This window comes from Ictidomys tridecemlineatus, chromosome 12, assembly GCF_052094955.1.
Source record: "Ictidomys tridecemlineatus isolate mIctTri1 chromosome 12, mIctTri1.hap1, whole genome shotgun sequence".
Lineage (NCBI taxonomy): Eukaryota > Metazoa > Chordata > Mammalia > Rodentia > Sciuridae > Ictidomys > Ictidomys tridecemlineatus.
The window spans coordinates 101,568,971-101,583,331 of record NC_135488.1 but is presented as its reverse complement, the minus strand read 5'-3'; the positions used below and the strand labels follow the sequence as shown (position 1 = coordinate 101,583,331).

The 14,361-nt window shown below is 36.5% G+C and overlaps 1 protein-coding gene across 1 annotated transcript in view; it reads left to right on the top strand.

Annotated features, from left to right (window-relative positions):
- Nucleotides 1–14,361, top strand: part of Rab10 (RAB10, member RAS oncogene family) — an 87,622-nt gene that overhangs the window by 48,776 nt on the left and 24,485 nt on the right. The window contains exon 2 of the mRNA XM_005322569.3: nt 5,174–5,234. Within this exon, the coding sequence (XP_005322626.1) occupies nt 5,174–5,234 (61 nt within the window). The remainder of the gene's footprint in view (nt 1–5,173; nt 5,235–14,361) is intronic.

Here is a 14,361-nt window from a genome sequence, read left to right as displayed (position 1 = left end):
AATGAGCTTTTTTACTCCATGAAGTTGAGGAGTTACAGAGAGAGGATAGGAATAAGGAGGGGAGAGAAACTGATAAAAGGGGGGAAGATGAATGTCTTTTCTGGGACTAGGTAGTTTGTTGTTGCTGTTTTTGGTGCTGGGGTTTGAACCCAAGGGTGTTTTACCACTGAACTACATCCATAGACCTTTTTATTTTTTGAAACAGGGTCTTCCTAAGCTGCCCAGGCTGGCTTGAACCAAAAAGAAGTAGCCAGTGTTATTTTGTTGAGTGTCGGTTTTAGGTATTTCTTGGTGAGAAATTATTTATTGAAAATGAGATACAGAGGGATTGGGGATGTGACCCAATGGAGAGAGCACTTGCCTGGCGTATGTGAGGCTCTGGATTCGATTCTCGGCATCACATAAAAATAAATACATAAAATAAAGGTCCTTTGACAATTAAGGTGTATATGTGTAAAAGAGATTCAGAAATAGGTAGGAGCCATGTGATTTGGGCTTGGAAGGTAGAAAAACCATTTCTTCCTTTTTCATGGTGTACATTTTCCACCACAGAATCCCTTCAAGTCATTTTCCTTTCCCTTTCCTTCCCAGATTCCCAAAATATTTGGAGGGGAAAAAAAATTCCGTCCCTGAAAAAAGCTGTGAAACCTTTAAATGTTTAAAGCTTTTATTAATGGAGCATACTATCACCCATCTGCTTTTCATGGAAAAATGATATTATCACTACAGATCAAACTAGTATTCACTGGAATCTTATAACAGTTTTGTCTGTTAGTCTCCACTTTCCCCATCCCCACTTTGTGCTGGGGGATCAGACCTAGGGCTTTGTGCATATTAGTCAAGCCCTTTACCACTGAGCTATATTTTCAACCCCTTATCTAACTGTTCAAGAGATGGGAGGAAAAAAAACCTAGAGGCAACATATATAGTAAATTTTCAAGGAGTTTTACTGTAAAGGAAGAGAAGGGGAGGAGATAAGATTGTAGCACACGTTTTTCTTCTGAAGCTTGGTATCCTTTACATCTCTTCATATGCTTTATACAATTTTTTTGCATTAAATTTTCACTATCAATCGAGGCTCAAATAGAAAATTTCTTTTGTATTTGGTCCATAGGAATGAAACTAAGGCTTGAAAGATAAATGGAGGGCTGGGGATGTGGCTCAAGCGGTAGCGCGCTCGCCTGGCATGCATGCGGCCCGGGTTTAATCCTCAGCACCACATACAAACAAAGATGTTGTGTCTGCCGATAACTAAAAAAAAAAATAAATATTAAAAAATTCTCTCTCTCCCCCTCTATTACTCTCTCTTTAAAAAAAAAAATAAATGGAGATTTACCAGGAAAAGAAAATTGGTATCAAAGAGGTTTTAAATAAATAGCATATTTTAAGTCAGAGGTATGAAAAAATGATGTGCAGCGGTATGTCATGTATACTAGAGACTTTTATCCTGAAAGCATTGAGAAAGTAAATCTGCTTTTCACTTTAGAAAAAAATCATTGTTACTTAAAAAAAAATTTTAGTTGTAGATGGACACAATACCTTTATTTTATTTATTTTTACGTGGTGCTGAGGATTGAATCCAGTGCCTCACACATGCCAGGCAAGTACTCTACCACTGAGCCACAATCCCAGCCCTGTGACTGAAATCTTTTTTTTTTTTTTTAAAGCACTAAAGCATTTTTTTTTTAGTTGTAGTTGGCCACAATATATTTTATTTATTTATATGTGGTGCTGAGGATCAAACCCAGGGCCTCACATGTGCTAGGTGAGTGCTCTACGGCTGAGCTACAATCCCAGCCCCTGTAATAAAAGGATAAATTTTGAAGTCAGGCTTAAAATTTGCAACTTTGTTTTGTTTTTCTCACCCTTTTTCTGGTAAAAATGTTATCTCAGACTTTTGATTCTTGATTTATGGTAACTGTACTTTTTCTTGTTTAAAAAAAAAAACAACAACAAAACAGTAAGTCTGTAATCCCAGTGGTTTGGGAGGCTGAGGCAGGAGGATGGTTCAAAGCCAGCCTCATGGGCTGGGGTTATGGCTCAGTAGTAGAACACTTACCTAGTATGTGTGAAGCACTGGGTTCAGTGCTCAGCACCACATAAAAATAAAGGTATTGTGTTCATCTACAACTTAAAAAAAAAAAAAGCCCCCCTCCCCCCTCAGCAAAAAGTGAGGCGCTAAGCAACTCAAGTGAGACCCTGTCTTTAAATAAAATACAAAATAGGGATGGGGATGTGGCTCGGTGGCTGAGTGCCCCTGAGTTCAAGCCTCGTTCCCCGCTCCCCCCACCACACCAAAAAACTTGAGTAATTTAAATCCTCTCAGATAATTATATTGTATTCTGAAAATTTGTAAATTCAATTTGGCTTTGTGTCTCTAGTATACATGACATTTTCATGTTATTTAATGTTCCTTTTAAAAAAATATCTATTTTTTAGTTGTAGGTTGGACACAATACCTTATTTATTTATTTTTATGTGGTGCTGAGGATTGAACTCAGGGCTTTGCACCTGCTAGTGAACACTCTACCCCAGAACCACTACTCCTGCCCTAATGTTTCTTATTAATTATTTGTGACTTCTTTAGGGGTGGGGATGGGGGGGAGTGGGGCTTGAACCTGGGGGCACTCAACCACTGAGCCACATTCCCAGCCCTTTTTATATTTTATTTAGAGGCAGGGTCTCACTAAGTTGCTTAGAGCCTTGCTCAATTGCTCAGGCTGGCTTTGAGCTTGAGATCCTCCTACCTCAGCCTCCTGAGCTGCGGGGATTTATAGACATGTACCACTGCATCCAGCTATTTGTTCTTTATTTAGAATTACTAATATTCAGTAGGGCTTTTGTGGGCATTCTTAAGGTCTGGTGAAGGATTTTATACCTTCAGTTATTACAATTGTTGTTAGTAACCCATGATCACTTTTTTTTTTTGAGAATTTTAATATTTATTTATTTATTTTAGTCTTTTCAGTGGACACAACATCTTTGTTTGTATGTGGTGCTGGGGATGGAACCTGGGCCGCATGCATACCAGGCAAACGCTACCGCTTGAGCCACATCCCCAGCCCCCATGACCACTTTTTATGTAAATACAGATACATCCTCAAAGCTGAATGATGCACAAGACAAGCTGTGAGAAGCTTCCTTAGGATCACTTTTTGCCAATGAGCATATTCTGTTTCCTAGGTGATTCTCATTAAGACTTTAGTCCTTTCTAGGTGTCAGGCAAAGGTCTTAGTTCCAGCATTCTGTTTCTCAAAGAATTTCTCTTGTTTTTTGAAAATGTGTTTGATAATATGAAGAATTTGCAGATGTTTTGTAGTGGAATAAATTTCAGCTTATTAACTCTTGTTCTGTTGTCAGGATTGGATGACTTGATCTTTACAAATTTACTTACTTTGTATTTTCTCAATGGAGATATTAGCCCTTCTTTCCACTTTACTTTTTCCTAGCTGTTTATTATTTAGTTTATCACCTGCAGGATACATGGGATATTTTACTGTCATTGGCCAGATGACATATTCAATGGAGCAGCTTCAGAATTTTCATATAGAAAGGATAAATATGTGTACCATAATTTTAATATTATTTTTGTGTCTTTAATCTTATGATAATGTTTAATTTGTAGCTCACACTTTTATCTTCTTTAGTAATTTTTTTTCACTCTGCAAAGTAAAGCCTGGATGGGTGTACTTTTAGAAATATGGTAGTTCTGATCTTTGGCACATAATTTAGGAGTTAAATGACTATTCCTTTGGTATTCTTCTGAAGAAATGCTCATTATAGTTTTATTTCCTGATGTAAACCTTTTATGATAAGATCTTAATTTACTTTATTTTCAGTTCTTGAATCAGGCAACACTTCATTGCATAAAACAGAATAAGTGTTCCCTCTTAGCATAAACTTTTAATGCTGTAAATTTCTCCATAAACCCTACTTTGAGCTGCATCTCACCCACCCCCCAACCCCCAGCCTGTCTGTCTTTACAGGGTCTCCCTAAGTTGCTGAGGCTGGCTTTGAACTTGATATCATCCTGCCTCATACTCCAGAGTAGTTGAAATTACAGGTGTGTGCTGCTGTGCCTGACTGTATCCCACAGATTTTGATGTTATGTTTCCATTATAGTTTCTACAGAGTTTTTCTAATTTTCATTGTAATTTCTTTTTTGACCTGTGAATTTCCAAATATTTGGAAAATTTTCCAGATTTGTTTTGTTAATGATTTCCAGTTTAATTTGTCATGATAAGAAAACATTGTATGATTCTAGTACTTTTAAATATAGTAAAACTTCTTTTATGGCCCTATGTTTTAAAGAGTGTGGGATTGGAGATGTAGCTTAGTGGTAGAACACTTGCCTATTATGTGTGTGTGTGTGTGTGTGTGTGGGTGTATTTTTTTTTTTTTAAAGATGTTCATTCTCCAACATCTTAATAGTGTATTTTCTAGTGTTGGATATAGATTTTTTATGTCAATTAAGTAAAATTGGTTGGTAAAGTATGAACCAGTTCTTTTTATTTTATTTTATTTTATTTTTTATTGGTTGTTCACAACATTACAAAGCTCTTGACATATCATATTTCATACATTAGATTGAAGTGGGTTATGAACTCCCAATTTTACCCCAAATGCAGATTGCAGAATCACGTGGGTTACACATCCACAATTTTACATAATGCCCTATTAGTAATTGTTGTATTCTGCTACCTTTCCTATCCCCCCTCCCCTTCCCTCTGAACCAGTTCTTATTACTGAATTTCTGCCCACATTTTAAAATCAGTTACTAAGAAAGGGGGTGTTAAAACCTCAAACTGTTATATTTGATATTTTCAATTCTACTTATTGCTAATTTATAAAAAGCCAAAATTTCAGTATAGTTTATTTATATTGTTATCCTGGATTTTATATTACTTGGGCTTAAAATAGTGGGGACCCCATTTGCTAAGATTTGCATAATCTGTATATCTAGAATCACACAAACAAGCTTAAAAAATGTAAGCTTTTTTTTTTTCTTCTTTGAGTGGTCTGGTGATCAGACACAGGATCTTGCACATATTAAGCAGTCTACCTCTGAGCTTACATCTTTAGCCAAGTGTAAACATTTTTACTTCAGTGAATTTTATTGTAGCAAACACAAAGCCACAATTATGACTTATGCTTTTTTCCTCCTATGTTATAGGAATAGACTTTAAGATCAAAACAGTTGAATTACAAGGAAAGAAGATCAAGCTACAGATATGGTAAGTGATGCTAATTTACTCACTTTATGTAGCAGAATAACAAGTTCCTTAAAGTTTGGTGGTGAAATTCTTACTTGTTTAGATTCTTTTAGACTTCCCTTTCTAAAACAGACAATCAGTGTAGTAGAAAATTATTACCATGGACTTTGTTGTCTGTGAGATCTGGCTGTATAATTTTTTCCACTTGTATGAACTTGTAAGTTACATAGTCACCCTTAAGGCTTTTCTCAAAGGATCATTATAAGGGTCACATGAAATAATTTATGAAGAGGCTTCAGCACTATGCTTTGCTCACAGACATCTAATATGAAAAGTTAATTTTATAATTCTTTTGTTGCTTTGAGAATTTTAAACTGAATTATTAATTTTTCTCAATGTGTTTTAAGCTGGGTGCAGTGCTAACACATGAAATCCAATTGGTTCCTGAAGCAGGAGGATCTCAAATTCAAAGCTAGCTTCAGCAACTTAGCGAGACCCTGTCTCAAAATTTAAAAAAGGGAAGTGGGGTTTGGGGATGTGACTCAGTGGTTAAGCACCCCTGGCTTCAGTCCCTGGTACCCAACAAAAGGAGTTGGGGAGTTGGGAACTTAGCTCGGGGTATAGTTCTTGCTTCGCATATGTGCTCTGGGTTTGATCCCCAGCACCACAAAAAGAAAAGGAAATTATAGGCATTATTATTTTTTTTAAATATTTTTTTTAGATGTTGATGGATTTTATTTTATTCATTTATTTAAATACGGTGCTGAGGGGCTGGGGATGTGGCTCAAGCGGTAGCGTGCTCGCCTGGCATGCGTGCCGCCCGGGTTCAATTCTCGGCACCACATACAAAGATGTTGTGTCTGCCGATAACTAAAAAATAAATATTAAAAAATTCTCAAATAAATAAATGCGGTGCTGAGAATCGAACCCAGGGCCTTACACATGCTAGGCAAGTGCTCTACCACTGAGCCACAATTCCAGTCCCATATAGGCATTATTTTTAATTAGCTGTTTATAGTTTGCCTGCAAACATTCAGTACAATTCTTTAAATTTATATTCATTCTGAATCATGAACTTTTGGTGAGGGTACTGGGGATTGGACCCATTACTTTTGTATGTTAGGCAAGCACTGAGCTGTATCCCTAGCCTTTATTTTATTCTTTTTTTTTTTTTTTAACTGAAAATTTAACTTAGGGCATTTTACCACTGAGATGTCCCCAGCTGCTCTCCCCGATTTTTTTTTTTTTTTTTTTTTTTAAGACAGGGTCTCGGGCTGGGGATGTGGCTAGCGCGCTTGCCTGGCATGCGTGGGCCCCGGGTTTGATCCTCAGCACCACATACCAACAAAGATGTTGTGTCCACCAAGAACTAAAATAAATAAATAAATATTTAAAAATTCTCATTTTCTCTCTCTCTCTCTCTTTAAAAAAAAAAAAAAAAAGAAAAAAAAAAGACAGGGTCTCACTAAGTTACTTCGGGCCTCCCTAAATTGCTGAGCTGGCCTTGAATTGTGGTCTTCCGGTTTCAGCTTCCTGAGACACTGGGATTACAGGTGTGTTCCACTATGCCCAACTATTTTATTTATTTTTTTAATGGGCTTTGAACCCAGAGCTTTGTTCATGCTATGTAAGTGCTCTGCCACTGGGCTACACCCCTAGTGGTCTCCCCTCCCCGTTTTTAAAAATTTGAGACAGGGGGCTGGGGTTGTGGCTCAGTGGTAGAGCGTTTGCCTAACAGGTGCAAGGCCCTGGATTCAATCCTCAGCACACATAAAAATAAATAAAATAAAGGTATTGTGTCCAACTAAAACTAAAAAATAAATATTTTAAAATGAATTGATAGTTCAGGCTGGCCTTAAACTTGCCATCCTTCTGCTTCAGCCTCCTAAGTAATTTTGGATTGCAGGCAAGGGCCACCACTCCTGGACTCATGGACTAAATTTAGTAATATTTTTTAGTGGATATTATTTGTATTCGGGTTATTAAACTATTAAATACTCATGTGCCTTGGTATAAATGTACTTATGTATACAACTGAAATGAAAGTTCACAGAGCAATTTTTTCATATATATTTTGCTTTGTAGAATATGTAAAACTTTTGTCGTAATTCTGACCTCATTTTCCCCCATCCACTTACCTTCTACAGACTTTCTCTTCTGATCCTTGATCTTGTAGATTTATATATTTCTCCCCCTTTATCTTTTTAGTTTTTATGTAACTTTTCCAAGTAAACAGTAACAAACAGCTAGCCCTTCTTTTAAAAAAGAAGTATCTTCCTTTAAAGGTGGCCTTTAGGAACAGTAAGTCCTCCAGTATGGCCTTCAAGATTAAAAGATTTCTACTGTACTGCTTAATGTGCAAGCATAGCTTATTAAGTATAATATTTCTAATTTAAAGCTTTAGACTTTTTTGTTTCATAGTGCTAGGAATTGAACCTAGATCCTCAAATAGGGCTCTACCACTGAGCTACATCCCTCACCCTGTTTGTTTTCTTTCCTTCCTTCCTTCCTCCCTCCCACCAGGGATTGAATCCAGAGGTGCCCAGCCACATCCCCTGCCCTTTTTTCTTTTTAACTTTTTTTAGTAGTAGATGTATACAATACCTTAATTTAATTACTTTATTTTTATATGTGATGCCAAGGGTAACCCAGTGCCTCACATGTGCTAGGCAAGCACTCTACTACTGAAGTATAGCCCCAGCCCTTTTTTATACTGTATTTAGAAACAGGGTTTCACTGGATTGCTTTGGGCCTCACTAAATTACTGAGGCTGGCTTTGAACTCATGATCCCCCTGTCTCAGCCTCCCTAGTTGCTGGTATTACAAGGTGTGCACCACCATGCCTGGCTTTTTAATTTATTTTTTAAACAGGGGCTTGCTGAGTCACCCAGTCTGGCCTTGAACTTGTGATCCTCCAGCTATAACCTCCCAAGTTGTAAAGATTAGAGGTCTGCACTACTTCACCCAGCTAGACTTTTTAAGTATTTTCTTGTGTTTTTTTTTTATCTTTATTTTATTTATTTTTATGTAGTGCTGAGGATCAAACCCAGTGCCTCACAAATGGTAGGCAAGCACTCTACCACTGAGCTACAACTGCAGCCTCCCCAGCTAGACATTTTTAATAATTCCTGAGATAAAACATTGTGCATGCTTACATTCCAAGGAGAAAGAATCCAAGATAAGGGATCTTAGAGCTATCTATGGTAATTCAAGAAGGCTTTTAGCATGAAAAGCTCCATTACTCACAACTTAAAATACTTTGAAATTTAAAATTTTGTCCTTACCCTTAGTGCTTCTCATTGTTATTAGAAAGCATGGTGGTTTTTATATTTCCCTAATTCAGATACATATATTTTGATTTTTGTTCCATCATGAAAATGCCTGTTCTGTAACTGAATATTAATCTTGAAAATTTCCTTTAGTCTGTGCTAGAGCTTATATCTTTTTCTTCCTTCTTTGAATTATCTTCTTGTCTTCCTTTCTTTCCAAACAGAAATCTCCCAACCTGTCTGTTGTGTAAAGATAGAGATGTGCTTCCCTTGGCCAGGGCATTTGTATTTAGGCCAAAATAGTTTTTTGACCAACAGAGAAGAGCTGTGTCTTTTAAAATCCCAGATCTACAGTTTTCACCACAATATACCTATATTGTTAGATTTTTCCATGGTGAGTGGTTCTGCCAAAAAAATCACCATTGTAAATAACTTCAAGTCTACCAGCTCTTTGTTTTTAGTTTTGAATGGGTGACCCATCAAGAATATCTGTCCAGGCTGGGATTGTGGCTCAGTGGTAGAGCGCTCACCTAGCACAGGCATGACCCGGTTTTGATCCTCAGCACCACATAAAAATAAAGGCATTGTGTTGTGTCCATCTACACCTAAAAAATAAGTATAAAAAAATAAAAAAGAATGTCACTATCAATGTATGTTGTACAAGTAGCAGATTTTACATTTACATAGTCATACTAAACCAGTAGTTTTGTTTTGTAGAATTAACCATTTACCTAAGGTACCAGATACTTGATATTCATCTGTGACTCTTATTTCCTTAGTCCCCACATCCAATTAATTTGAAGCCCTATTTATTGTTTCTCTCTCCAAAGCATCTAGAATCCATATATGGTTTTCCATCTCTAATGTTACCTCTCTACTTCATGCCACAATTACCTCTTCTAGTAGGCTTAACAGGTTCTTTCCCTTTGCCTTCTTCTAATCTCTTTCCACACAACAATCAAAGTGACCTTTTTTCAAATATAAATCTGATCATGTTTCTGATCCCCCCCCATTTATAGTCTCTTTGACTTTGCATTTAAATGAAAGTCCAAGGTCTAAATCTAAATTCCTTACCACCCACCTTTCTGGCTTCATCTTTTTGTGCCAGTCACTTTCCTTTGTGTATAGTTTCCAGCCCCAGCTGGTTTTCTTTTAGTTTCATAAAAATGACAAGTTTTTTTTTTTCTCTCTCCCAATTTCTATGCCTTGTGGACCTTCCCAACCCTCATCTCCTGCCCATAGCTAGACTTTAACTCATCATTCACTATTTTGCTCTAGCCACTACCTTGTGCTACCTTGAGCGTGTCAAGTATATTCCCATTTCAGGACCTTTGTACTTTGACTGTTATTTTGGCGTAGAATGCTTCTCATCGTTCAGAGGCCTTCTCTCATTTAGATTTCAATTCAGCATTACCCTCAGAAAGGCTTGTGATGATTAGCTATAGAAACCTACTCCTTCCAGGTACTATCCTATTTAGATTAGTTTATTTTTGTCATAGTAGTTTTCAGTATCTGAAATTACTATATTTAAAATGTGTTTGCTATAATTCTCCTACTAGAATGTAAGTTTCTTAAGGTTGGGGATCCCATCTGTCTATTCTATGCTTATATCCCCATCACCTAGAGCAGAGCTAGACAAATACAGATATTTAGTGAATATTTGTTGGCTGAGTGACTTTGGTTGGTTTTTGTTCATACTTCATTTCTCACCTTAAGCATCACTTCTATCGTCTCACTGACCATCCTAATCTCTTACTCCATTCTCTGTCACTCCTCCCTGTTTACCTTGTAAGCATTTTATCAGTTTATAATTACTTATTTTTTCCTGCCCCTACTGGTGTAATCTCTGATAGGGCATGCTTTTTATTTTTCAAAAAAAAAAAAGAAAAAGAAACAAAAGAAAAAAATACACTATTATATTTTGGATGAAGGTAAGTATAATTTAAGCTCAAAGATATTTGGGGCATAGAGAAATTATAGTTCTTTGAGGAAATCCAAATCTTGTAAAATAATACTCAACATGTTAAATTTGACATCCTAATTTATAAAGTAAGTAATAACTTTATTGTGTTACAAAAAAAAAAAAACACACACACACAGGGCTGGGGTTGGCTCAGTGGTAGAGCATTTGCCTAGCATGTGTGAGAGTGAGCACTGGGTTTGATTCTCAGCACCACATATTAAATAAAATGAGGGTCCATCAACAACTCAAAAAAAAAGTATACAATTTGAAAAAAACACACAAAATTATGGAATATGTGGGCTAGGATTGTGGCTCAGTGGTAGATCACTTGCCTTGCTCATGGGAGGCATTGGGTTCGATCCTCAGCACCACATAAAAATAAACAAACAAAATAAAGATATTGGGTCCATGAATAACTAAAAAATATTTTTTAAAAAGTTGTGGAATATGGGGTTTCTACTTTGAAGAGCAGATTGATATTGCCTCGGGACTATTCTAACACTATCAGTGCTTAGCTAAAAATAATTGTCAATGCGAAAGAAATTAAAGGCATAAAAATAGGAAAAGAAGAACTTAAATTATCACTATTTGCAGATGATATGATCCTATACCTAGCAGACCCAAAAGGGTCTACAAAGAAGCTATTAGAGCTAATAAATGAATTCAGCAAAGTGGCAGGATATAAGATCAACACGCATAAATCAAAGGCATTCCTGTATATCAGTGACAAATCCTCTGAAACGGAAATGAGGACAACTACTCCATTCACAATATCCCCCCAAAAAAATAAAATACTTGGGAATCAACCTAACAAAAGAGGTGAAAGATTTATATAATGAAAATTATAGAACCCTAAAGAAAGATATAGAAGAAGACCTTAGAAGATGGAAAAATATACCCTGCTCATGGATAGGTAGAACTAACATCATCAAAATGGCGATATTACCAAAAGTTCTCTATAAGTTCAATGCAATGCCAATCAAAATCCCAATGGAATTTCTTGTAGAAATAGATAAAAGAATCATGAAATTCATATGGAATAATAAAAGACCCAGAATAGCAAAAACAATGCTAAGCAGGAAGTGTGAATCAGGCGGTATAGCGATACCAGACTTCAAACTATACTACAGAGCAATAGTAACAAAAACAGCATGGTACTGGTACCAAAACAGGCGGGTGGACCAATGGTACAGAATAGAGGACACAGAAACCAATCCACAAAACTACAACTATCTTATATTTGATAAAAGGGCTAAAAGCATGCAATGGAGGAAGGATAGCATCTTCAACAAATGGTGCTGGGAAAACTGGAAATCCATTTGCATCAAAATGAATCTGAACCCCTATCTCTCGCCATGCACAAAAGTTAACTCAAAATGGATTAAGGAGCTTGATATTAAATCAGAGACACGGCATCTGATAGAAGAAAAAGTTGGTTATGATCTACATACTGTGGGATCGGGCCCCAAATTCCTCAATAGGACACCCATAGCGCAAGAGTTAACAACTAGAATCAACAAATGGGACTTACTCAAACTAAAAAGTTTTTTCTCAGCAAAAGAAACAATAAGAGAGATAAACAGGGAGCCTACATCCTGGGAACAAATCTTTAATCCACACACTTCAGATAGAGCCCTAATAACCAGAATATACAAAGAACTCAAAAAATTAGACAATAAGATAACAAATAACCCAATCAATAAATGGGCCAAGGACCTGAACAGACAGTTCTCAGAGGAGGACATACAATCAATCAATAAGTACATGAAAAAATGCTCACCATCGCTAGCAGTTAGAGAAATGCAAATCAAAACTACCCTAAGATACCACCTCACTCCAGTAAGATTGGCAGCCATTAGGAAGTCAAACAACAATAAGTGCTGGAGAGGATGCGGGGAAAAGGGCACTCTTGTTCATTGCTGGTGGGACTGCAAATTGGTACAGCCAATTTGGAAAGCAGTATGGAGATTTCTTGGAAAGCTGGGAATGGAACCACCATTTGACCCAGCTATTCCCCTTCTCAGTCTATTCCCTAAAGACCTAATAAGAGCATGTTACAGAGACACTGCTACAACGATGTTCATAGCAGCACAATTCACTATAGCAAGATTATGGAATCAGCCTAGATGCCCTTCAATAGATGAATGGATAAAAAAAATGTGGCATTTATACACAATGGAGTATTACTCTGCATTAAGGAACGACAAAATCATAGAATTTGGAGGGAAATGGATGGCATTAGAGCAGATTATGCTAAGTGAAGCTAGTCAATCGTTAAAAAACAAATACCAAATGACCCCTTTGATATAAGGGGAGTAAACAAGGACAGGGTAAGGACGAAGAGCTTGAGAAGAAGATTTACATTAAACAGGGATGAGAAAAGGGGAGGGGAGGGGAGGGGGGATAGTAGAGAATAGGACAGACAGCAGAATACATCAGACACTAGAAAGGCAATATGTCAATCAATGGAAGGGTAACTGATGTGAAACAGCAATCTGTATACGGGGTAAAGTTGGGAGTTCATAACCCACTTGAATCAAACTGTGAAAGATGATGTATTAAGAACTGTGTAATGTTTTGAACGACCAACAATAAAAAAAAAAAATAATTGTCAATGAGAGCAGCTTCACTGACCCCACTTGTGGGACTTCCGCAATTAAGAAAATAAGCTATTTTAATTCCCAGGAACACATCACTCCTTTTATAACATGTCACTGAAAAAGAGAGTATTTCACAACATGTAATAGCCAGAAAAACTAAATAGTTTTGAAAACAAGCTTAGAGATCTGTATTATGGTGACATAAAGAAATTGTGAACATGTATAATGTTTAGTATTTAGATATTCAGCACCTGCTTTTGCTTACTTGATTGGATTAGACTTCGACATAAGTGTATGCCAACCTAAAAATAATTTGACCAATGAACAAACATCTGTAGCTATTTTTAGCCCTGGGCAAGAAGTTGCCAGTTAGCTAAGAGAGAGGCAAGGACCCTATTCCATGGTTTGAAATAGATTGTTGATAGACTTAACAGTTGGTAGGGACAGGTATAGTGAGAATCCAGGCAGGACTGAGGGAACGGATAATTTTGAGATGAAGGATTCCAGGCCATGTTGTGGGGCAGATGTTGAAAAAGTATAGATGAAATAGGATACATAAAGCTAAAAATGTCTAACATATGGATCATAAATAAAAAGAGGGAAGATAACTAGGTATAAGAGATTCTGGAAGATAAAGGAGACAAAACTCAAAAGAACCGAGGGAGTAATATGCCATGGATCAAAAGAAACTTATTTTTTAACACAAAGTAGTGATTACCTTTCTTTTGGAGGGGTCATTAATATTTCAACATCTTTTATGTTGTATTTTATAACTAACCAGCATTTTAATATAAAAGCCCTTCTTTAAGTGCTGTTGATACAAGTTTAGCTAAATAGAAGTAGCTTCTTTTAAAGTGAGTTCTTTCTTAGTGTAGAATTTAGTCATAGATTTGACTCTTAAGTGTATTTATAATTTTGCTTATTGTATAATGTGATGAATGGCAAAAAGGAAGCCTATAATAGCCAGAAAGTGTTGGGGGTGGTGTTCATAGAGTGCTATGGAAGATTCCTCTAAATAATTAAAATGTTTCTTATGCTTCCTACACTACAGCTGTTAGACACTACTGGAATTATCTTAGATAAGTATACTTCCAGCCTGCATTTTTAAGTAGGAGATTTTACACCCCCCTCCTAAATGGGGAGGGGAAGATAAGAATTATTGATTTATATGTATATATTTTTAAAACCAGTTCAGAAAGAACTAAGTTATTTCTACTGTGATGAAACTGACCTTTGTTTTATCAGATTCTACTTATGTATGAATATATATTGGAGATTGAACCAGGAACACTTTGCCATTGAGCTACATCCACAGT